The 25,962-nt window shown below is 46.4% G+C and overlaps 1 protein-coding gene across 4 annotated transcripts in view; it reads left to right on the top strand.

Annotated features, from left to right (window-relative positions):
- The window catches only part of GOLM1 (golgi membrane protein 1), an 86,670-nt gene that overhangs the window by 16,562 nt on the left and 44,146 nt on the right, over positions 1-25,962 (top strand). For all 4 annotated transcript variants that reach the window (XM_019033629.4, XM_019033631.4, XM_063696505.1 and 1 more), the window contains exons 2-3: positions 3,713-3,862; positions 5,458-5,637. In XM_019033629.4, coding sequence (XP_018889174.3) covers positions 3,734-3,862; positions 5,458-5,637 — 309 coding nt within the window. In that variant the 5' untranslated portion in view covers positions 3,713-3,733. The remainder of the gene's footprint in view (positions 1-3,712; positions 3,863-5,457; positions 5,638-25,962) is intronic.

Below are 25,962 nucleotides of genomic sequence, written 5' to 3'. Positions count from 1 at the left end.
CTACTAAAAAAGGGGAGGCAAGATGTGTTACTAAGAAATACACAGCATTTACAGAAGAGTGTGAATGGTGTGATCTTGTTTGGATTAAAATAAATATATTGATGCTTATATATGCATCTAGAAATATCTACAATAGCGGCTATACATATGAATCACCTGGGGAGGTTAAAAAATACGAATATCCGGGCCTTGCCCTAAACCCCATTGAATTAGAAATGCAGGGGTGGGGGCCAGGTGTGATGGCTCACGCCTGTACTCCCAGCACTTTAGGAGGCTGAGGTGGGTGGATCACTGAGCCCAGGAGTTTGAGACCAGCTTGAGCAACATAGTGAGACCCCGTCTTTACAAAAATAGAAAAAATTAGCTGGGCGTGGTGGCACACACCTGTAGTCCCAGCTACTTGGGAAACTGAGGTGGGAGGATCACTTGAGCCCAGGAAGTTGGGGAAGCTGAGGTGGGAGGATCACTTGAGCCCAGGAAGTTGAGGCTGGGATCACACCACTAGGCAGCTATTTCAGCCTGGGCGACAGAGTGAGTGTGTCAGCCTGAGCAACAGAGTGAGACCCTGTCTCAAGAAAAAAAAAAAAGGAAAGAAAAGAAATGCAGTGGTGGAGCCCAGGTACTGATATTTTAAAAAGTGTCAGGCTGGGCACGGTGGCTCATGCCTGTAATCCCAGCACTTTGGGAGGCCGAGGCGGGCAGATCACGAGGTCAGGAGATCGAGACCATCCTGGCTAACAGGGGGGAACTTCATCTCTACTAAAACTACAAAAAATTAGCCAGGCGTGGTGGCGGGTGCCTGTAGTCCCAGCTACTCGGGAGGCTGAGGCAGGAGAATGGCATGAACCTGGGAGGCGGAGCTTGCAGTGAACCTAGATCACGCCACTGCACTCCAGCCTGGGCGACAGAGAGAGACTCCATCTCAAAAAAAAAAAAAAAGTGTCCCAGGTGATGCTGATGCCCCTTGAGTGTTGAGGACCACTGGAACAGAAGGACCCAGATGTTAGAAAATGTTATCCCTTTCCTTTGGAGTAGGATGAGGGGGATGTAATTTATCCTTTTTTTTTTTTTTTTTTTTTTTTGAATCAGAGTCTCGCTCTATCGCCCAGGCCGGAGTGCAGTGGTGTGATCTTGGCTCACTGCAAGCTCCGCCTCCTGGGTTCAAGCTTTTCTCCTGTCTCAGCCTCTTGAGTAGCTGGGACTACAGGCATGTGCCACCGTGCCTGGCTGCTTTTGTATTTTTAGTAGAGATGGAGTTTCACCACGTTGGCCAGGCTGGTCTCAAATTCCTGACTTCAGGCCATCTACCTGCCTTGGCCTCGCAAAGTGCTGGGATTACAGGCATGAGCCACTGCACCTGACCAATTTATACTTTACTGTGTGTAGTTTCCTATTTTTTCCTTAACAAAAGCCATTTGGAAAGGTCCCCGCCACCCCCTCTTGTATTTGTACTTTTATATTTTAAAAACAAGGTTAGCTGGGCGCGGTGGCTCATGCCTGTATTCCCAGCACTTTGGGAGAATGAGGCAGGCGGATCACCTGAGGTTGGGAGTTCCAGACCAGCCTGACCAACATGGAGAAACCCCGTCTCTACTAAAAATGCAAAATTAGCTGGCTGTGGTGGTGCATGCCTGTAATCCCAGCTACTCGGGAAGCTGAGGCAGGAGAATCGCTTTAACCTGGGAGGCGGAGGTTGTGGTGAGCTGAGATCACACCATTGCACTCCAGCCTGGAAAACAAGAGCGAAACTCCGTCTCAAAAAAAAAAAAAAAAAAAAAAAATCACTGAGGCTGGGTGCACTGGCTCATACCTGTAATCCCAGTACTTTGAGGGGCCCAGATGGGAGGATCACTTGAGGTCAGGAATTTGAGGCCAACCTAGGCAATAGTGAGACCCTGTCTGTACAAAAATTGTTTTAAAAAATTAGCTGGGCATGGTGGCCCATGTCTGTAGTCCCAGCTACTTGAGAGGTTGAGGGCAGGAGGATTATTTGAGCCCAAGAGTTTGAGGCTTCAGTGAGCCACAATTGCGCGACTGACTCCACCCTGGGCGACAGAGACCCTGTCTCTAAAATAAATAAACAAAAATTTTAAAAAGTTTAAGAGTCAAAAAAGAGACTCTTGTGATCAAAATGAGATACGATAGGACCATGGAGACACATTTTTAGCCGATCTGTAGAATCTTCTAGAAGTTTCTTATTTCTGAGCTTATGCTCCTTGAGTATATTCAGTGCTTGCTGATATCAGCTGATAATTGAAAGAAAAACGTTGTTTCCCCTTTCATCCTGAGAGGCCAGAAGCTGGTAAGACATGAGCACAGGTCAGAATTTCCACCCATGGGAATTCTGGGGGTGCTTTATTTTAGATGATTTGGCTAGATTGCTTCTTTATCCCCTGGCAGGCCCCCGTACTAGTAGCTAGCTGTTAAGAAAAAGGAAGCCTTTTGATGACCCACCTGAAAAGACCATAGGGTGAGGATGAGTTCTCCCATGTTCTCACTGGTGAGAATTGGGTTTTGCAGGTGAATCCTTGGTGGTATCCTCTTCCTTCCCCGTCCCTTGTCTTTTTTGCCCACCATCCCCTTTCCTCTGTTGCTAGACACCCCTGGTGTAAAAGGCTCTCTGTGCTCAAAGGCTGTTTGTTGCAGTGCAGCCACGCTCACTCTGATAAGGTTCTGTTTTATCAGGCTCGGGAAAAGCCATTTGGAAAAGTCTACTTTCCTTGTTCCTGGAGACCAGTGCTTGCATCCAGGCAGACCTGGCTTTGAATTGAAGCCCATTAACAAAATTTATGGCATCTTTCTTCTAAGCTGTATTTTTGTGCACTCTGTAGCTCTCACACAGAGGCACTGTTTTTCCTAACATGAGATGTACAATGCAGCAGTTGCACAGATACGGTCCCTAAAGTGAGAAATGAATGTTCAAAAGAAGGTGCTCTCGTTTGGCATGGAGTGAATGCCTTGTTTCCACCTCAGATCCTAAGATGGAACACATTTTTCCTGGTGACTTCAGGCAGATGGCACACCTCCCACTTCCGTTGTGTGTCATGAAGGAGGAGACACTCCTATAGCCAGGGCTGTGCCTGAATAATGATGTACATGGGGGGAGTTCACATTCACCTCCAGAATGGGTTTCCTGCTTTGCTTGAGAAATGCTTTAATTGGGTGTCATTAGTAATCCTGTCAAGGGTAAAAAAAAAAAACCTCCCTTGTTAGGAATCAAAGCAAAAAGCTCTCTCTGAGGAGTAATGAGGAATATACTCTTTCTAATATGATGCGGAAGCACTTAATATTTGTTATTGGTGTTTACAGAAATGATTACTTCTCAAACATTGCTGCTTACAGAAATGATTAATTCTCAAACTATGCCAGGAAGGTGAGTATGGTAATGATTTTACAAGGGAGGAATCTGAAGTGTAAGAGGAATCATGTCTTGCCCCAGGTCTCGAGCTAATCTGTGGCAGGTTTCGGGGCGGTGCCTGCTCCTCCGAGCCTGTCTGGGAACTGGCCACACTGCCCTGGGTGCACAGCACCATGGGCTCTGTGCGTGCCATTCACATACTCTTCTCCCTTGACAGCTTTGCACGTCAAGGAGAAACTACCAGCCCACGCTTCTTGGCAAGACCCCTTTCCTCTTGGTTGTAAGGATGATACAGTCTGCTTCGGAGATGATAATACTAGTATTGATGTTTATTTATTTGCTTTTACTTGGCAGATTCTCAGCGCTGATTTTGAGATGATGGGCTTCGGAAACGGGCGTCGCAGCATGAAGTCTCCGCCCCTCGTGCTGGCCGCCCTGGTGGCCTGCATCATCGTCTTGGGCTTCAACTACTGGATTGCGAGCTCCCGGAGCGTGGACCTCCAGGTGTTTTGTTTTCTTTATTGTTATGTTTATTTTATGTTTATGTTTTGTTTGTTATGATGGGGTCCCAGGGGTTTGTTGTTTATTGCCAGCCAGGGCGTTTTGTGCAGGGCACATGCTTGTAAGGTGAGTTTAGGGCTCTGCACACCCCCACAGCCCTGGGCCAGACCCCAAGCAGCTTTGGGTGGGAGAGGTCCCCTCTGTGGTTGTGTAGGATTGCAGTTGTGGTATCCCTCCCTGCCTTTCCTGTGAGTTAACAGCATTCATTTGAGCTGCTGGGGTGGTTCTGGGAAGACAGCTTGCTTACGTACACTGGCCATAGTCCGTTGTTTGCGGTCCTCTGGCGCACAAGATATCGAAGAGTAGTATTGGAAGTGTGCTTGGATGATGGGTGTAAGAAATATGTTTTTAAAGGTACCAATCTTTATCTTCATCACTTAACGATAATAATAATTTTAACTTCCTCATTTACCGGTGCAGTCATGGGTCAGGTACAGCGCTGAGCAGTGACAAAGACGCTCCTCTTGATTGAACTTGAGTCGGGCCCTTCTGAGCCGTCTTCTTGACTAGGCCTTGAGCTTGGCACGTCCCAACTCTCACTGCCTGTCTTTGGCCTGCCCAGCCCAGTCCTAGCAAAGGATCCCACTAAGCCATCCTTCTACCCCTGATCCTTGACCAAGTTCCTTATCCCTACCCTTGCTGTCTAAGTCCTTGGCCTGCGTTTAGCAAGAATCTTGTTAGGCCAGTTTAGCAAGAATCCCCCTACTCTGGGGGCGATTTCCATCCACTGACTCCCCGCACTGTGCTCGTTGGCTATAAATCCCTAGCTGTCTTTGATGTGTTCGGTATTGAGCACAATTTCCCTCTCCTATTGCAATCGTTTTGAATAGTCTTTCTTACCATTTTAATGAATGTCAGAATAATTTCTCTTTCACAATACTTTATACAAATTATCTCCTTTTGTGCACAAACCCTACAAGGTTGGGACTTGACTTTCCTCATTTCACAGGGGGTCAGACTGAGGCACCAAGAGGTTGAGGTGGAGCAGGGATTCCAACCTGCATGGGCTTAGCCGTGGCACCCCAGCCCGTCTGTGCTCTGTCCTGTTCTCACACTTACCCTCCTGGGCTTGTACTCCCTGTGTCTCAGCTTCCACGGGAGTTCCTGTTCTCTGGGCAGATGAGGTCTGCTTGTCTGGAGTTGGAGAACTGAATCTGTTTTCAGAAATTGTATCTGCTAAAGAGTTGTTAAGTGCTTTGTTAGCAGCGAAGAAGAACTAAATATTTGAGCATCATCTCATGCCAGGTAAAGCATGAGGCATTCTATGCACTTAGCACATTTAAGCCTCACAAAAACCCAGTGGGAAGTGTGGTGTGGGTGCACAGAGCCTTCCTTCACTTACACTGACAGAGACCATTTTTTCCAGAAGAAACCGCTCCAGCTTCTGTCCAGTTGACTTAAAACACAGCCTTGGGCACTTGTGTGTATGAGACTGGTGCTGGCCCTGGGCCCCAAGGTGGTCTTTGTGGAGGGCGCTCAGGTGGTCCAGGCTCCTCAGGTAACTTGGCATCAGCCCTAATGCCATGGTCTCCTTGTAGACACGGATCATGGAGCTGGAAGGCAGGGTCCGCAGGGCGGCTGCGGAGAGAGGCGCCGTGGAGCTGAAGAAGAACGAGTTCCAGGGAGAGCTGGAGAAGCAGCGGGAGCAGCTTGACAAAATCCAGTCCAGCCACAACTTCCAGCTGGAGAGCGTCAACAAGCTGTACCAGGACGAAAAGGCAAGGCCTGCTTTGTTTCCTCTCAGTTCTTTTCTAAGGGACGGTGTCTACATTGTCTGTTTCTTCTTGGCGGGAGGATGAGCAAGCGGCTGGGTTTAGATTTATGTAATTATGTGGAAAGAGCCTATTGATCAAGCTTTGGGCATTCTCTCCCTTTCCCCTCCAAGTCCCTGGCTGGGCTTGTGGTGAAGCCTTTTGCAGTGGTAATAAACAGGAGAAATGCAGAAGAACAATTTCAGATTCATCCTCCTATTGGCTTTTTTTTTTCTCCTATTGGTTTTCTTTCTTCCCACTTTCCACAAACATGTATTAAATGCCTACTCTGTGCCAGGCCTATGCCAGGTGCTTGTATCTCAGAGAAGAAGAATATTTGTGCCCTCCAAGTATCCAGTGGAGGAGAGGAGAGGCAGACTCTACTAAATACTAACAGGGAAAGTAGGGGACTGCACACTGGCTTTTAAGCTAAGAAAAAAACCAACAAATCCTGCGTAGATTAAAAGGGGCCTTCCTGTTAATTAAAATATCTAAGCTTTATGTGTCATTTTTTTTTTTTTGAGATGGAGTTTGGCTCTGTCGCCCAGGCTGGAGTGCAATGGCGCAATCTTGGCTCACTGCACCCTCTGCCTCCCGGGTTCAAGCGATTCTCCTGCCTCAGCCTCCTGAGTAGCTGCGATTACAGGTGCCTGCCACCACGCCCAGCTAATTTTTATATTTTTAGTAGAGACGGGGTTTTCACCATTTTGGCCAGGATGGTTTCGATCTCTTGACCTCGTGATCCACCTGCCTCAGCCTCCCAGAGTGCTAGGATTACAGGCGTGAGCCACCGTGCCCGGCCTGGTTTTCTTATGTAGGAATATATGACTCTACTTTCTTTATTAAATTGTGTAACTGTGTGTGAGTTACTAATATCTCCTGTCCCAGAGTGCATCAAACTTTGGCGTCTATTATTAACTAGAAAAATTTGGCTTTTTTTTTTTTTTTTTTTTTTGAGATGGAGTTTCCCTCTTGTTGTCCAGGCTGGAGTGCAATGGCGCCCTCTTGGCTCACTGCAACCTCTGCCTCCCGGGTTCAAGCAATTCTCCTGCCTCAGCCTCCCAAGTAGCTGGGACTACAGGCATGTGCCACCACGCCCAGCTAATTTTTTGTATTTTTAGTAGCGATGGGATTTCGCCATGTTGGTCAGGTTGGTCTCGAACTCCTGACCTCAGGTGATGTACCCGTCTTGGCCTCCCAAAGTGCTGAGATTACAGGCATGAGCCACCGCACCCGGCCTGAAAAATTTGGCTTTTATAATGCATGTACCTCTCTCTCTGGAGTGGCTAATTTATTGGAAGAATGTTGTAGCTCAACTTCCATTATCTTGAATTGTCTCAGAAAATGAATTATTTCCAGGAAGGGACTCAGACTTTTCTTGCATAACTGATTTAAAATGCAAGAAGTACTTTTTTTGTTGTTTAATTTGCAGAGTACTTTCCTATATTTGCAAGCTCATATTTCTTCTCTGGGAATTGTGCATAATGTTGTTGTAATAAAGTGCTTCTTTATGTTTCTTCCCTTTTCTCACTGGTGAGATATGCTTTTTGTGCTCCTGAAATCCCCTTTAACCTCATCTCTCAAAAAGAAAAAGAAAAAAAAAGAGCATCAAGTAGTTATTTGAAAAGAGAGTCTGTTTCCACAGTTTTTCTCTTTTAGAATATGCGATATAAATGTCTTTTCATTTTGGTGAGCAAGGGTGGGTTCTCACATCAAACCTTAGCTGCAGGAGGATTTTAGCTGTGGTTTGGTGGTAGGAGGCATGGAACTTGTGAGTCAGGCAGACCCGGGTTTAAAGTTTCCTCAGCTGTGTGATTTTAGGCAAGTCACTTAAATTCTCTGGATCTGTTTTCTCAACTGTCAAGTGGAAATGAGAAAGGAATCTCACAGGGTGCCTGTGAGGATTGAATGAGATAATATTTATAAAGCATTTAACCCAGTGCTCAACCTAGAATGAAAGCTCAGCAGCTGGTGGTTGGTATTATTACACCTAATTGTACCAACGGCAGTCGAGGCCATGATCACAGCAGCAGTGGTAGGCGCAGTCGTAAGCCACCGCAGCAGCGGTGATAATGTTATCTCTTTCTGTATGGACTTTGTCTTAGTCTGTTTAAGGCTGCTATAACAAAATATCATAAACTGAGCAGCGTATAAACAACAAATATTTATTCTTACAGGTCTGGAGGCTGGGAAGTCAGAGATCAAGACGGGGCAGATTCATCTGGTGAGGGCCCACTTCCAGGTTCATGGATGCCTCCTTCTTGCGGTGTCCTTGCCTGGTGGAAGGGGCAAGGCAGCTCTCTGGGGCCTCTTTTATGGCACTAATCCCATGTATGAGGGCTTGACTCTCCCAGAGGTCTCAGCTCCTAACATTATCGCCTCCATTTAGTATTTGGTGATTTGGTTTCAATGTGTGGATTTTGAAGGACACCCACACTCAGACCGTAGCAGATTTTTTTTTTCCTCCCAAATTGAAACCATGAAACCAAATTGTGCTAGCTTTAAAAAGAGTTAAGAAGACACCGAGGGAGGTGGAACCAAGAGCAAGCAGTGTGGTGGGGCTATGGAAGGAGAACGATGACAGGCACCACACCAGCCACAGGAGTGAACGTTTCCTGAGCCTGTGCTTGGCCAGACGTGAGGCTGAGCATTTCACAGGGACTGTTTCATTAATTCCTCCCAGCAGTCTGATGAGATTGGGGCTCATATTATTAGTGAATGGAAGCTCAGAGAGTTAGCAGCTGTCACCAGGATGACACCTAGACCCTAGAGAGCCCCCAGGCCAGCCTCCACCCCTGCACACTGGCCGCCGCCTTCCTTCAGTGCAGACACAACTTCTTGGCTGCCCCCACCTGAAGGGCGCCAAGGTGGAGGGGAAGGGGGATAGAGGAAACCAGATGGGCTTGAGTTGGTCAGTGCTGAAGCTGGTGATGGGTAAATGGGAGTTCAGCATGCTAGCTTGTTTACCTTTGTCTGCATTAAAGACTTCACAGTAGAAACTTTAAAAACATCCTCTTTAGATCTCCTTGCTTCCAAAGACCTGCTGTGTTCTAACTAGCTCTATTTTGGCTACATGGATGGGCTGATCCTTCACCTAAATACTTTTTTATACATAGTCTGTCTGTTTTTTTTTTTTTTTTTAAATCTTAGAAGGTTAGCATTTGTGGTTAGAACTGGAACAGGTCTCCTTAAAAAAATTTTAAAGAACCATGGTGATTCTCAGCCGTGGGAGGAGCTGGGGTGTGGGGACCTATGGCTGGGGGTGGTTTGCAAATGACACCTGACCTAGAGATTTCCCTGCCTGTCTCTGCCAGCGTTCCTCACCTCAAGCAGTCACTGTCACTCTGGGTAGGTGTTGTATCCCTCAAGTTGGGGGCTGGGCAAAAGCTTGGAAACCAAACCTGTCATCAGGAAAAATGTGAACAAACACCTGTTCATAATGAAATTACTGCTTTGGGTAGGCCCTGTCTGATAGAATTTTCTATGATGGCAGAAATGTTTATAGTACAGTAGCCACCGGCCACATGAGTCTAATGAATACCTGAAATGTGGCTAGTGGGACTGAAGAACTGAATTTTATTTAATTTTATCGAACTTAAATGTAAATAGCCAAATAATGGTCACATTGGACAGCACGGGTTTGTGTGGTTGGCAGAACGCTGGGGAAAACCTTGTTTGGGCCTCTGAGTCATAGGGAGCCATGTTCCTCAGTGGAGCGGAGGGCAGAGTCTGAGTCTCCTGTGGTTCCTTGGTGCCTTTCCCCCTTCTCTGTAAGGTTCGGGAGCAGTGTGGGCAATTGGGCAATGGAAGATGAAATCACCTTCGACCTGGGGAGTTGTGCACCCCTCTGAAAGTAAGTCTCTGCAGCTTGCTGGTGTTCTGATGCAGAATGATCTGTTCAGCTTATCAAATCAGCTTTTGTTTACACCCCAGCTTGGGGTTTTGATCTTATTTGTTATGGAAGTTGTTTCAGAGCAATCCGTCCTCACCTGGCTGCTCGTGATAACCACCTGCGAGCTTATGAACAAAATACAGATTAAAAATATACACTAGATCAGACTCTCTGGATGTTTGGGCTCAGAATATAGAATTTTTAAAAATATCTCACATATACATAAACATACACATATTCATACATGTACTTTTTTTTTTTCCTAAACTTCCAGACCACTGTGATGCAGCTAGCTGATCTAGAAACTGGTGATTGAGATCAAGTGTTTTGCAGAATTACACTTTTAAAAATAAAAATGCATGTCAAGGTTATCTTTTTTTCAGTTTCCTTTTTACCCTTCTTCAGTGAAGTGATTTAAAAATTAAAGGGCATTGTAATTAAGATGTATGCAGTCATGCGCCACATGCGATGTTTTGGTCAATTATGGACCCATAAAATTCTAATCTTTTCTATGTTCAGATACACAAATACTACTTTTACTGTATCTTTTCTGTGTTTAGATACACAAATACTTACCACTGTGTTACAAGGCCTGCAGTATTCAGTACAGTCCCATGCTGTACAGGTTTGTAGCCTGGGAGCAGTAGTCTGTAGCATACAGCCTAGGTGTATAGTAGGCTATAATATCCAGGTTTGTATAAGTGCATTCTATGATGGTTACACAAAGACAAAATCTCATAATGATGCATTTCTCAGAGCCTATCCCCATCATTAAGCAATGCATGACTGTAATTCATCTAAATGTAATTTGATAGAGCTGTTACAAAGTAATTGAGTTAATACTTGTTTTTCTGAGGGATTTCTTTCATCTTTACCCACATTTACTGGAATCCTTGAACATTTTTCAAAGCTGTGCCAGATTGGAAACTTACTCATCACTGCTTTTTTCCCAGAATAGCCATCTCACCCAGGATTTGTGTATATGTGGATCTTGAGGTCCTCAGCACTGAGACAGGCTTGCTCAGACACCCCTTAGAATGTCACCCAGGGTGGGTGGGCAAGTGTAAGACATTGCATGAGCTTCTCAACAGCTGTGTGATGGTGACATAATGAGACATAGAATGGTTTTCTTATGAAATAGCTGGACATGCAGAGAGGTCAGATGAATAATAAGCTCACACCTGCGTGCCCCTCACCCAGATATTATTTAAAGCAAAAAACATCATAAATACAGTCAAGGTTCTCTGTGTTCCCCTTCTCCGTCTCTTCTCTCCTTTCCCTCCTGCCTGTACAACCACTGTTGTGAATGTTAATGATTGTCTTTGTAGCTTATATTTCTGAACTATTACTATACATGTTCAAAAACAACATGTATATTTTTTCTCTGGTTTTAATGTATATGTTTGGTCGCTATCATTTTATAACTTTTTGTAGTCACCATTGTTTTTGAGGTCTTTATTGATTTGATAGATTTAGTTCATTCTTTCTGACTGCTGTACCCTCTTTCTTTGTATAAATATACCCCAGTTTATTTACGCACTCCTTATTGTGAGCCTTTGTTTCTAGTTTTTTACTCGAGAGAAGGTACAGTGAGTATACTCATACAGTGCTGCTCAGGCACCTGGGGGTTTTCCAAGCTTGCAGTGTTTGCCAACTATAGTTTGGGACCTTTTAGTGAGCTATGCTTAATAATTTAGTGGATAATGACCCACGTTTTAAAAAACTAAAAATATTAGAGTGTTATTGTATATGTTAACTGTTGCGTTATGAAACTATTATTGCCTTTTTTTTTTTCTTTTTGAGACAGAGTCTCACTCTGTTGCCCAGGCTGGAGTGCAGTGGCACGATCTCGGCTCACTGCAACCTCCACCTCCACCTCACAGCGTTTCTCACAGCCTCCCGAGTAGCTGGGATTACAGACCTGCACCACCACACCCAGCTAATTTTTGTATTTTTAGTAGAGATGGGGTTTCTCCGTGTTGGCCAGGCTGGTCTTGAACTCCTGACTTCAAGTGATCCACCTGCCTTGGCCTCCCAAAGTGCTGGGATTACAGGCATGAGCTACCATGCCTGACCACCATTGTTGCATTTTATATAAAAAAAAAATAGGTGCTTTGGGAGGCTAAGGCGGGAGGATTGCTTGAGGCCAGGAGTTCAAGACCAGCCTGGGCAACATACTGAGATCCTGTCTCTACAGCAAATTAAAAAGTAACTGGGAATGGTTGTTGCATGCCTGTAGTCCTAGCTACTCAGGAAGCTGAGGTGGGTGGATCACTTGAGCCCAGGAGTTTGAGGTTCAATGAACTATAATTGCACCACTGTGCTCCAGCCTAGGTGACAGAGCGAGACCCTGTTTCTAAATATACGTGTGTGTGTGTGTGTGTACACGTATATATGTGTGTAAATGTTTGTACTGAATCACAAGATAAAATTTATCATTGTGGGTCATGGTCAAAAGAGTCTGGAAAGATACAGAGATACACCTGGACGTTAAGTAGCTGGATGGTTGTACATCCTCTCATTTTTATTAGCTGTTGCCACAGAACGTTCCTGCTGTTATATTTCACTTTGTACAACTTCCTGGCCTGCAGATCAGATCCTTTGGCTCTACATTTCTGTAATATTTCACTCTTTTCTTATTTCTTCCAGTCTAAGTTTTGCGCCTGATCAATTAGCTTATCTCATGGGTTTGAGACTGTTACTTAGTAAAAGTTCGAGTTCGTGGTGAATGAATGAATGGGAATCTCAGTCCATGTACCAGTACTTACTGGATGTCTAGGATGGGCCTGGGGCCCTGTGTCCTTAGCAGCTTGAATGCTGTTTTAGAGGAAGATGAGATTCCCTCACATATCTAGAGAATAATCAGTTTTTTGTTGTTGTTGTTGTTGTTTTGAGGTGGAGTCTTGCTCTGTCGCCCAGGCTGGAGTGCAGTGGCATGATCTCAGCTCACTGCAACCTCCGCCTCCTGGGTTCAAGCAGTTATCTGCCTCAGCCTCCCAAGTAGCTGGGATTACAGTCACGTGCCACCACACCTGGCTAATTTTTGTGTTTCTAGTAGAGACAGGGTTTCACCATTCTGGCCAGGCTGGTCTTGAACTCCTGACTTCGTGATCCGCCCACCTTGGCCTCCCAAAGTACTGGGATTAGAGGCATGACCCACTGTGCCAGGTGAGAATAATCAATGTTTAACAGCAGGTGGAGTTACATGAAAGGAGAGATGGGTACTGGCTAAAGTAGTTGCAGTTTTGTTTTGTTTTTTTCTCTAAAAAGATTGGTTTTAGGTCGGACACGGTGGCTCACGCCTGTAATCCCAGCACTTTGGGAGGCCGAGGCAGGCAGATCATGAGGTCAGGAGATCCAGACCAGCCTCGCCAACATGGTGAAACCCTGTCTCTACCAAAAATACAAAAAATTACCCGGGTGTGGTGGCAGGCACCTGAAATCCCAGCTACTCTGCAGGCTGAGGCAGGAGAATCGCTTGAACCTGGGAGGCGGAGGTTTCAGTGAGCCAGGACGGCACTACTGCACTCCAGCCTGGGTGACAAAGTGAGACTCCATCTCAAAAAAAAGATTGGCTTTGAGCCTTGGAGACTAAAATGGGATTTAGAGAAGGGTAGAAGGACGGCATTTCAGTGCAATCAGAGGATTAGAAAAGGAATGTGGAGGTGTGACAGGTCCCACCTAAGTTGGGAAGAGTGTTGCGAGATAAAGATGTAAAATGGCAGGTGTCATTGCTGGCCTCAGCTAACCCCCTGCCCATGTGGAAGGCTAGGTGGCCATGTGTGTTCCATTTTAACGACCCCACACCCACAGCCCATTGGATGAGAGGAGGAACCTCACACAGGAGGAATCCGTCCACTGGCTAGAGTATTAATGGGTTAATTAGATTATGTCTCATTAATCTGAACCAAATCCTGCAGACTGTGCTCATTCGAGAGTAAATACTTCAGATGAGTGAGACTCAGTTCTTGGGGATTGAGCTGCCATTTCCATTTCCTTTCTTTTTTGCCTCCCTGTCTGTTGCAGTAGTAGGTGTGGTGAAGATGGTTTGACTGCATCAGTGCAGTTGTGCAAGTTCATGAGAATTTATGTAACTTAGTAGAAGCACCACACTTCCTTTTCTGTGTATAAGAAAGGATATTAAGCTGCCTTTTGCAATGATTGCGTATGTTAAGTAACTTTCCAAAAAAGTTGGCTTTTCCTTAATTAAAATAATGTTATAGGCAACTTTGAAAACAAAAAAGAAAAATTCACCTGTAGTTCTCACTCAGGAATTAGCTGTTGAGAACTCTCCACTCCCTTTCTTTAAAAAAAAAAATAGAGATTACATGTAAGCTTTTATTAGTTACTACTTAATAATATAATCCTTTATAAATGTAGGTATGCCATGAAAATTGTATAATATAAGTGGGGTTCTTTAAATGATAAAACGTTTAGCCATTTCTGGCTTTTGCATATTGTTAAAAAAAAAAAAACCCAGACATTGTTGGCTTATTGTACCTTACTATCTTAGTTGAGGCAACCACTTTGTAAGTAGACAGTGAGAGGTATAATTGCAGACAAGAGGACTCTGCATACCTGTTTGCAGAAGGGAGCTTCTGTAGACTGCCCTGATACCCAGTTGGGACTGGTAACTATGTTTTGAACACAAAGCATACATTTGGTTCTGGTGAATTTAGACACACATGTGTTGTTTTTGTTATCTGTTACTGCATATCAGGTTATCCCCAAACATAGTTAAACCCATAACAAACATGTATTTTGCTCCTGCATCTGCAGTTTGGGAAAGCCCAGTGGGAACGGGTTGTCTTTACTCTGCACTCCATGTCTGGGGTGCCTTGAAGGCTGAGGTTAGAATGATCAGAAAGTCCCTTACTCAGGGGCCTGGCAGTAAGTGCAGCTGTCACCTGAGACCTGGGCAGGGGCAGGGGCCAGGACCAAGACACCTACACTCCCTTTTCCACGTGGCGGTGTGGCTTCTTTTCAGCAAGGGCTGGGTTTTGAGAGTTAGCATCCTCGCTCACAGCAGACCTGACCAGCGGGAGGAAGCTGTGTCATCTTTTGTATTTGGGTCCTAGGGCTGCGTACAAATTAATACAGACTAGATAGCTTAAAACACAAAAATGTATACTTTTACAGTTTTGAGGGCTAGAAGCCTGAAATTCAGGTGCCAGCAGGGCTGTGGGAGGACACTACCTCGCCTCTCTGGCTTCTAGTGTTTGCTGACACCTTTGATGTTCCTCAGCTTGCAGGTGCAGTTTTGTGCAATTTCCACCTCACATGGCCTGCTTGCCTCTCAGTCTTTCTTTTTGCCTCTTCTCCTCCTCTTATAAGAACACCAGTCATATTGGATAGGGCCCACCTAGCGACCTCATTTTAATTTAAGTACATCTGCGTAGACCTTGTTTCTTTTTTTTTAAATTTATTTATTTATTTATTTTTGAGACGGAGTCTCACTCTGTCACCCCAGGCTGGAGTCCAGTGATGTGATCTTGGTTCGCTGCAGCCTCCGCCTTCCAGGTTCAAGTGATTCTCCTGCCTCAGGCTCCTAAGTAGTTGGGACTACAGGCACCCACCACCATGCCCAGCTAATGTTTTTTGTATTTTTAGTAGAGATGGGGTTTCACCACGTTGGCTAGGCTGGTCTTGAACTCCTGACCTCAGGTGATCTGCCCGCCTCGGCCTCCCAAAGTGCTGGGATTACAGGCATGAGCCACTGCGCCCGGCCAACCCTGTTTCTAAATGAGGTCATTCATGGGCTCCTTCACAGGTTCAAGATGGACATGAATTTTAGGTGTACACTGTTCAACCAACGGCCTCTTTTGTTGACCTTGCCTTGGAAATGAGTGTGGTCACTTCTACATTCATTAGAAGCAAGTCACTAAGGCTGCCCCGAATTTCAGGGGAATTGGACTCCCCCTTTGGGAGTTAGTGTCAGTTAATTTGTGGTAATGTTTTTAAACTACCACATTCGTGTGCATAGAAATAATCTTCACGCAACCACCAGTGAAATACTGTTTTCCTTTTTACAGATTCGTATATGTGTACATATAAAACAGGTTTTTAAGGGGCCTAAATAGAAACAGATACTTGGGTTTTAGTTAGTTTTTGGCAAAAGCCAATGGAGATTCACTTGTAAAGGTGTGCATTCTTTCCTAAGGAGGGCACAGAGTGGTTTAATTCATTCTTTTATGTTGTTAACAGAGGCTGATTAATAATTTGGGTCTGGGCCAGGCATGGTGGCTGATACCTGTAATCCCAGCACTTTGGGAGGCCAAGGCCGGTGGATCACTTGAGGTCAGGAGTTCAGTCAGCGTGGCGAAATGCCGTCTCTACTAAAAATACAAAAATTAGCTGGGTGTGGTGGCACATGCCTGTAATCCCAGCTACTTGGGAGGCTGAGGCAGGAGAATGACTTGAACCTGGGAGGCAGAGGTTGCAGTGAGCCGAGACCGTGCCAAGCACTCTAGCCTGGGTGACAGCGAGACTCCATCTAAATAATAATAATAATAGTAATAATAATAAATAATTTGGGTCTGAAGACTTCCAAAGATCCTGGGTCCCCTCTTGGCTAACTGCTGTTCAGTGGCCAGTAGTGGCCACAAAGGCTTGGGGGTGGCATCACCTGCCCTCTGAAATGCTTGGGGAAGAGTCTGGGAGACCCTGAATTACTTACTAGCACTTCGTGAAGGGAAAGGCACATCTTCCTGCTATTGTGTTCGTTTTTGCTTGCCAAAAGTTCAGTCACAAATAGCTTCATTTTCAGCATTTGCACTTGTAACATTCTCGCTCGGCTGGTTTCTTGCAGCTGCACATCCACTTTGACATTTATACTTTTTACTTATTTGTTAAAATATGTGCATTAATATTGCAGAGGTGCAAAGGTAATGTTTTAGCAACAGTTCCTTTGTCATGAAAATAGAGTTCCTGTATCTTTCCTGAAGGGGAGCAACCGAGTTAAAACAAAAAGATTGCTGAGTGGAAGAACAGAGGTGTTGGTGACTTGCTTATCGTTTTGTGTCCAGAAGAAGAAAAGCTTAAAGAGGCAGTGGGAAAGTGCAGGGGGCACTCAGCCTCACTGTTGTCATGCTTGCCTGTGTGACCTGCACCCATGTCCAGGTGGTTTCAGGGAGCTGCCCGGTTTCCCCTCTTGCACAGTAACTTGGGGTACGAGGAGGCTCTGAGGTGTTTACAGTGCTTTTCTCTTGTAAAGAGCTGGTTCATGGAGTGCGTTCTTGAGTGTCTTCTGAGCCTGGGATGGGGTCACTTCCGTCAAATACAACAGCATTTGTTTATGAGTGACTTTTGCTGAAAGATTTTGCCTCTTCAAAAGAAAATAATTAACAAGTCTGGTCATTGGTCCTACTTGAGAGTTTCAGAGTGCTTTTGTAACATGAACATATTTATTTATTTTTTGGAGACAGAGTCTCACTGTGTCACCCAGGCTGGAGTACAGTGGCGTAATCTTGGCTCACTGCAACCTCCGCCTCCCGGGTTCGTATGATTCTCCTGCCTCAACCTCCTGAGTAGCTGGGGTTACAGGCAGGTGCCACCACACCTGGCTTATTTTTGTATTTTTAGTAGAGATGGGGTTTCACCGTGTTGGCCAGGCTGGTCTTGAACTTCTGACCTCGTGATCTACCCTCCTCAGCCTCCCAAAGTGCTGGGGTTACAGGTGTATGCCACCGCACCCAGCCCGACATGAACATAATTAATTTCTAACTTCATTTCTTTAGGAGACAGTCATTCTTGTCGCTTGAGACAGAGGGGAAGAGAGTGAGAGCCAGAGCCAGAGAGGTCATGGAAGGCTCCTGGCACCTGAGAGTGGCCGGTGTGGGGCTGCCGGGGGCTGCCAGGTCTGCTCGTCACACTGGCCCCACCAGACTGCATTCTCCTGTGGCCAGATGCAATTCTCAGAGGCTTCTGGTGTCTTCTCTCTGGGCCAGCTTTGCTTGTGCACCTGCGAATGTAATGATTGTCTTCTGGGGGAACCAAAGCGATCTTCTGCAGATAAAAGTGGTGTCTTTGATTTTTATCACCTTTAATCGCTGTGATTGATGAATCCAGAGTTCTAGAGCAGCTTTTCTGTTTTTATTCTCACCGATTTTCCGGGTCCAGTTCTGTCAGTCCGTTCAGTATTTGTTCTGTTCGGCCCTGGCCTGTGCCCAGTGGCGGGGAGGCTGTGTTCATTGCGCATTTACCATTGAGTGCTGGACAAAGATGAGGAAGTGAGTGTAGTGGGGTCAGTGTAGACAGAGAAACCACCCAGATATTTTAAGCAAGAAGGATTTGATACAGGGAAATAGGTACCTGTAAGCTGTGGGAAGGGTCTGCATTGAGGTGGGGTGGCTCTCAGGCACTATCTCAGGACCTGCCCCTGTGCCCAGCGTAGAGCGTGAGACCAGCGGGGTTCTGCTGCAGTGCAGGCCCAGAGTCAGGGGCACCCCAATTTCTCTGTTCTGCAGCTCCCACACCCTCACTCTGTTCCACATTCTAGCCTCCAGTAAGTGCATCTGATTGGAGGCAGAATCCCACTGGAAATGAGTCTGGAAGGTGCATTTTAGCTTCCGAGCCTTTGTGGTTCAGGAAAGCACAGCAAAAGGCGTGTGGAACTGACGTGGAGGAGCCGATCTGCCGCACCCCCACCAGGCAGGCAGCTCGAGGGCCATGGGAGTCAGCAGCGCTGTCCCCCACAGTGTCTAACCTGGAAGGGTGCCTAGGGAACTGCGAGTGGCTGGGCCCGAGCAGAGTGTGATGTTGGGGTGCAGGAGTTTGGACTTGAGTCTGAAGGAGTTTGGACTTGAGTTCAAGACCGGGGAAGCCGTCATAGGGTTTAAGCTGTGATGGAGCAGTGTGGTCAGATGTGGGATTTAAAAGGCAGGCCCTGGCCATGTGGGGAGAGGGCTGGGTGGGGAGCAGGGCAGAGAGGAGGCAGCACAGTGAGGCAGCTCTTGAAATATTTGGAGTAAAAAGTGATGTTGCACTGAATTTGGGCAGGAGTAGGATGAGCTCTGCCAAGTGAGCAGATTTGGGAGGCAGCCAAGAGGAGGGATCAACAGGCCCCGTGACAGATGGGATAGGTGCGGGAAAGTGTGAATTGAGCAGAATGGAAGCAGGTCAGTAAAATCCATTGAAAATTTGCTGCCCTGAAAATAAAAGTGTTTGTCTCAGAAGACTTCTAGTCTTTTTAGATTGTAAATTCTCCAGTTTGTCAATTGGATTCAACCTTCAAAGACAGGTTTATAATTAAACTCAAGTAATTTGCTTCCCACACTTAAAAACACATTTGTAGGAGAAACAGCAAACATGCCATTCAGGTAGATGTCCTTCACTGCAGACTGTGCCTCAGTGGGTGTCCTAGTGCTGGGTCCTCACCTCCCACCTCCAGGGAGGGGCCTGAGCCTGTCATGGGATGTCCTGGACCTCAGGAGAAGACTCAGATGCCTATTTGATTCAGGACGTGGTTTGATTTTTTAAACATGCCATGGACAAGTTCCACATGGAAAGCATTGTCGTGCAATGTGAGGTTGCCCACGATGGTTAGCGGCTGACCAGACGAGGCATGGATTTCATGTGCATTGATCTCTGTTCCTAATGGGACAGAACCAAATCCTGCAGGTGTCCTCGCTCTTGGCCTTGGCTTCATATGCACTAGAAAGAGCGTTGGCGTGTTTGATTGCCATAGAAGGCGTAACGGAGGCTTTGGGTTTTGCTGTTGTGGTTGTCTTTTGTCTTGTTCTCTCTTCACACAGAAAATTGCTTGAGTGACTTGGAATTGACTCCATTTACCTTCTGTACTTCTTAACCCAACCCAAGACAGGCATTTGATGGGAAATACATAAAGAAAATAGGAGGTAGCTGTTTTTTCACTTACTGTCTCTGGCAGGGATCTGCAGTCATTCACGTTTAAGAACAAACAGCAAGTGGGGTCTGTTAGGTGCCTTGACTGTGACGCTGTAACCTGTACACTTGGTTCAGTTTTAGTTTCTCTTTCATCCCCAAATGTCTGTGTACGCCTTTTTACCTGTCTGAAGGAAGTCAGAATGTACAAAAGTGTCTCCTCTTCCGCAGGTGGGAGCAGGGAAGCTGCTAGGATTCCCGTTTGAAAATGGAAACCCCAATGCCCTCAGGTGGCTCAGCCCTGGGGTGCCCATTGAGATTGGGAGTCTGCAGCCCCAGGCCTCCAGCCCTTGCACAGGGCATTTCCTGGCTGGTTAAAGAACAGCCAGGGAACGAATATCCAGATTGCTGGTGCTGTGTTGTAATCCGGCATTCTTCTTCCTCTAAAAACGGAGCTGGAGCTTTTCAAGCCCCCGCTCCTGGGTCAAGCCCTGTTGGCAGTGTGTGGGGTGCTCCTCTGGTTCGGCAGCTCCTCCCCTGCCATCTCCTTAAGTGTTCAGGAGTGAGAGCAGCAGGAAGAGCTGAGGGGCAGCATGGGTGGTGCTGTGGAGGGGACAGACCAGTGTGAGCTGCTTCAGGGGCAGCCAGGTTCCCTGGCAGCTGGGTGATGAGGAGACCTTCAGAAAGATCCAGGGTCAGGAACTAAGAAGACAGGCACTCGTCCACTGCTAGAGAAGCCTCAAAGTGCATTCTGGGGTTCCCACTGTCCTTCAGGTTTGGGTCCTCCTGGAAGTTTTATTTGACCCAAGTCACATGTAGGTTAGAGGCACAGGGGCCTGCTACCGAAGGAGACAGTGTAGCAGGTTCTCAGAGGCAAGGGCAGCCTCCCCCGTTTGCTTCTCCTCCTTTTTCCTTCCTCCTGCTTCCCCTCCCTCCATCCTTCCTCTTCCTTTCTGTCCCTCCACCCCTCTCCCTTCCTTTGTCCTTTTCCTCCCTGCATCCTCCTCTTGCCCTCCTCCCCTCCAGACCCTGTCTCTCTCCTCTTCCTTCCATCCCTTTCCTCCATCCTACTCTGTCCTCTTTTCTTCCCTCCTCCTCTCCCTCCATTCTCCCTCCTCCTCTTCCTCCCTCCTCCCCCCGTCCTCCCTCCTCCCCCCGTCCTCCCTTCCCTCTGTCCTCCTTTCTCTCCCTCTCCTCACCATCCTTTGCTCTCTCCTTCCTCCCCTTCCCCTCCTCCCCATCCTCTCTCCTCCCTCCCCAAAGCACCTGCAGCGTGCCCTGTGCAGGAGATGCTGGGGGAGGGTGTGAGCCAGTCTTGGGTTCAGGCCCCCTCGCCATCAACCATGTGCTTATCTCTGTGATGGCCACCACACTTCATGGACCTTGTTCTGCCAAGCTGGGCACCCGGGTGACCCCAGGGCGGGTCCTGGGAGCATCCTGCGCCCTCCCAGCAAGGTGCTTTCCCACACCCGCCAAGCTGCAAGGTGGACGGGGTGGGAGGATGTTACCCTCCCTGTGACAACACAGGGATGTGTTGGCAGGAGCTATTCTGGGCGTGTAGCAACTGTGTCTGTGTGTCCTAGGTGTTTTCCTGGATAGATGGTGTTTTCTGAAGCTTTGTAGAAAGTTACACTTAATCTCCCCACGCCCTTCCATTTAAACTTGGTGACTTGTGCACACTGTCCCATAGCTGCAGGTCCAGACCCGCCTTACTGCCCATTTGGGTCCCCTGCCCTGAAGCCTCCTCAGCTGCTCTCTGACCAGGATCCTACCATTTACGCTGACATTTGACTCTATCCCCTAAACATTTAGCCACTCCTCTCCTCCTGTTGGTATTCTTACACTCAGTTCAACTCACACTCATACACACACTCATTCACACTCTGACCCATGCCCACATTTTTGGGGTTCCCACTTGAGGTGCCTGTAAGGGCCCCTTTAAATAAAAGCAGGCCACCCTGCTTAGGTTCCATTTTGGGGAAACGGAGGCACAGAGAAGTTAAATGAAGTGTCCAAAGTCAAGGAGCAAATTAGCAGCAGACCCCAAACCAGATGCCACAGTCTCAGGTCTTCAAGAAAATCTCTCCCATCCCGGTCTTCCCTCTGCTGCCCTCTTTCTCTGTTACTCGTTTTTCTTTTCTTTTTCCTCCCTTTATCCTCATTAGTGAGCTTCAAAGGCCATTTGTCATAGCTGATAATTGTTGATGGAGCTATACTATGAAAAGAAAATTGCTTAATTTTAGGAGTGAAATTACAAATGAGAAATACTGCAGCAAAGACCTGCCCTTCTAAAAGTTCTCGAATCTACCTCACATTTCTCCAGACAACAGGTTTATCTCAGCATCTCCTAATTCACCTTTCTTTTCCTCTAAAACCAGCCTTGAAGTTAAGATTTTTAAAAAATTGTACTTGGCAGATTTAATTATCAATGTGGCAAGCTTATGTGTGCCTATCTGTGTGTGTTGGCTGATTGTGGAAAACCGTAAACATGAAAAGGTAGACAGAGTGACCCAGTGAGCCCCCACACATCCAGTGCCAAGCTTCAGCGATTATAACTCGTGCCGTTTTAACCATGACTATTTCAGCACACATCCTGAAAAGGTGGGATTGTCTGTCTCTCATAGCCACAATACCATGATCATACCAAAACATCCAGGAATTCCTCATGTCAAGTATTCAGTGTCAGTCACAACATTTCTGTGTTGTGTAACTTCTTTTTTTTTTTTTTTTTTTTTTTTTTGAGAGAGAGTTTCGCTCTTGTTGCCCATGCTGGAGTGCAATGGCGCAATCTCGGCTCACCGCAACCTCTGCCTCCCAGGTTCAAGCAATTCTCCTGCATCAGCCTCCCAAGTAGCTGGGATTACAGGCATGTACCACACCCGGTTAGTTTTGTATTTTTAGTAGAGACGGGGCTTCTCCATGTTGAGGCTGGTCTGGAACTCCTGACCTCAGGTGATCCACCCGCCTCGGCCTCCCCAAGTGCTGGGATTACAGGCGTGAGCTGCTGCGCCCGGCCTGTGTGTTGTGTAACTTCTTAACCCACGAAACATAATCATGTCATCTTTAGGGGCTTGTGGACTGGACTAGTTTCCTCATCACTTTGTGCCCTTGTCCCTATGGGAACATGCATCCAGTGACCCACCATTTGGCTCAGTGGTGGCTGTAGGCATGAAGCATTTGGGAGTCACTGCTTGTCTTGTTGTTTGTGTGTGTGAATGAGTGTGTAGTGTGTAATCTTAGCAGGATGCCATAAATGACTCGCTTGCAAGTCTCTGCCTCTCTCTCCTTCCCTCTCCCCGCTTTCCCTGTCTCCCTCCCCTTCTCTGTCTCCCTCTTTCCCCCCACCTTCTTATTCCTCTGGAACTTGCCGTCCCTAGCTGCAGGTGGCTGTGAGCACTTAGCATGTCCCAGCTGAGATGTCCTACAAGTGTAAGATATGCTGGAGTGCAAAGATTGAGTGTGAAAATGCCAAATTTCTCAATAATTTTTATGTGGAATACATCTTGCAATGATAATTGGGATACATTAGGGTAAATAAAATATTAATTTCACCTGTTTCTTATTTTTAAAGTTGGGATAAAATTCACATAACATACAATTCATTATTTTAGCCATTTTTTAATGTATCATACATCTCAGTGGTTTGGGTATGTTCACAGTGCCATGCAACTATAACCACTAATTCCAAAACTTTTTTTTTTTTTTTTTTGGAGATAGACTCACACTGTGTCACCCGGGCTGGAGTGCAGTGTTGCCATCTTGGCTCACTGCAACCTCCACCTCCTGGGTTCAAGCGATTCTCCTGCCTCAGCCTCCCGAGTAGCTGGGATTACAGGGATTACAGGTGCCACCATGCCCAGCTAATTTTTGTATTTTTAGTAGAGACGGGGTTTCAGTATGTTGGCTAGGCTGGTCTCGAACTCCTGACCTCAAGTGATCCACCCACTCGGCCTCCCAAAGTGTTGGGATTACAGGTGTGAGCCACCACGCCCAGCCAGAACATTTTTATCACCCCAGAAAGAAATGTGTACCCATTAAGCAATCACTCCCCATTTCCCTCTTCCCCTAGCCCCTGGCAACCACTAATCTGCTTTCTATCTCTAGAGATCTGCCTATTCTGGACGTGTCATGTAGTATAGAATCATGCAGTATGTGGCCTTTGTTTTGTGTCTGGCTTCTTTCACTTAGTGTAATGTTTCCCAGCCTCATCCGTGTTGTAGCATATGTCAGTAATACTTCTCTCCTATGGCTGAATGATAGTCCCTTATGTGGATATACCATGTTTGTTTTATCTGTTCGCCTGTTGATGGACATTTGGATTGTTACCACTTTTTGGCCTTCATGAATAATTCTGCTGTGAGCATTTGTGGACAGATTTTCAAGTGGGGATATGTCTTCTTTCTCTTGGGTGTACACCTGCAAGTGGGATTGTTGGGTCATATGGTAGCTCTGTGTTGAACTTTTTGAGAAACTGACAGGCTTTCACAGGGATTGCATTTTACATTCTTAGCCACTGTGTATGGGGGGGTTCTAGTTTCTCTCCAGCTTTTCCACATTCTTGTCAACACTTGTTATTTTCCTTTTTTATTTTTATTTATTTATTTTTTTGAGACAGAGTCTCACTCTGTCGCCCAGGCTGGAATGCAATGGCTCAATCTCGGATCACTGCAACTTCCGCCTCCTGGATTCAAGCGATTCTCCCTACCTCAGCCTCCTGAGTAGCTGGGATTACAGGCACCTGCCACCACATCCGGCTAATTTTTGTATTTTTAGTAGAGATGGGGTTTTGCCATGTTGGCCAGGCTGGTCTTGAACCCCTGACCTCAGGTGATCCGCCCGCCTCGGACTTCCAAAGTGCTGGGATTACAGGCATTAGCCACCTCGCCCTGGCTATTTTTTTTTTTTTTTTTTTTGAGACAGAGTCTTGCTCTGTTGCCCAGTCTGGAGTGCAGTGGCATGGTCTCAGTTCACTGCAACCTCCGCCTCCTATGTTCAAATGATTCCCCTGCCTCACCCTCCCAAGTAGCTGGGACTACAGGCACATACCACCATGCCTGGCTAATTTTTGTATTTTTAGTAGAGACAGAGTTTTGCTGTGTTGGCCAGTTCTGACCTCAAGTGATCCACCTGCCTCGGCCTCCCAAAGTGCTGGGATTACAGGCGTGAGCCACCGCGCCTGGCACCTTTTTAAAAATTATAGCCATACTGATAGATGTGAAGTGGTATCTTCTCATTTTGATTTGCATTTCACTAGTGACTAATGAGGTTGAGCATCTTTCATGTACATATTGGCCATTTATGTCTACTTTAGGGAGATGTCTTTTCAAATCTTTTGCCCAACCTGTTTCTTTTTACTTAATTGAATGTGGCTATTAGAAAATTTTTAATTTCCGTGTACAAATGACATTTTATTTCTATTGAATAGCACTGTTTTGGATAGCACCATTTTGAAATTGCTAAGAGGTAAAAAGATTCCAATGAATACTTGATATTCTTCCCTTCATTCTTATGTCATTCCTAGGTTACTAAGATTAACTTTTTCATTCTAAGGCAGTAACAGGAGTAACTCTGAAGCAGTAACAGGAATTTCAGTACAAAGAAGTTTTCCAGGCATCTGATTGCAGAGGGTTGACTTGGATTAGATAAGGGTCCTTTTTAAGGCTGAAAGTTAAGGTGGACTCACGCCCTCAAAGCAGGTTGGTTATTTTAATGAGCCAAAGAAATACAGTAGTTAAAAGTCACCTTCTGGAGGGGACAGCTGGCTTCAGCCAGGCTCGGTGGACACCCTGGCCCTCTTGGGGCAGAGCCGCCAGTCTCCAGTGTTTCTCAGGGATGTGACTGAGGCCCAGGAGGGCCCTGCTTGGCTGTGGGGTGCGCACTGCCCCGGCACCTCCTTGCCCTCCACGCTCACCCAGGGCCGCAGCGTGCCTATGGCTCTGCTTCCAGCCGGGAGCCCTGAACACGGGTGTGCAGACCCACCTTAAAGGGTGGCCCAGGCCCCACGCTAGGCAAGGCTGGCAAGAAACCGAAGGCAGCATGTGAGGCCTCTCCTGGGAGTGGGGGTTCTGTTTCCCACAGTGGCCTCAGCTGCACCCCCGCTCAGGTGAGCCCACAGGTGGGAGCCGGGAGGCACTCCTCCCAAACACTCCTCTCAGACCATAAAGCACTCCTGTTTCACTCAAAAAAAAAAAAAAAAAGTCACCTTCTACTTTTTACAGTGTGATCAGCATCCTTCTTCCAAGTGAGTGTTTCAAATATTAGTATTTTTAAAATTAGTCACTACATCTTATTGAGCTTTCATAATGTGATACTTTATTGTAGATTTGTTGCTTTGAAAACTTATGAAATATTGAGCTTATTTTTCTAGGAATCTAATACAGAAAAAGTTTGATCAAAATATACTTGTCTCCCAGAATGGAATGGTCATAATAAATTTGTACATGGGTAATTCACCCAGATTCTTTGAGGTTTAGTTTCCAGTTAATTTCTGGTGGCGCTTATTGCCTCCTTGTCTGTGTTTTTAGGGGACAGCTTACGAACACCAGGAAGTACAGCTACCC

Source organism: Gorilla gorilla, chromosome 13, assembly GCF_029281585.2.
Source record: "Gorilla gorilla gorilla isolate KB3781 chromosome 13, NHGRI_mGorGor1-v2.1_pri, whole genome shotgun sequence".
Taxonomy (NCBI): Eukaryota; Metazoa; Chordata; class Mammalia; order Primates; family Hominidae; genus Gorilla; species Gorilla gorilla.
Note: the sequence above shows the minus strand (reverse complement) of the source record. Positions and strands in the feature narration are given on the sequence as shown.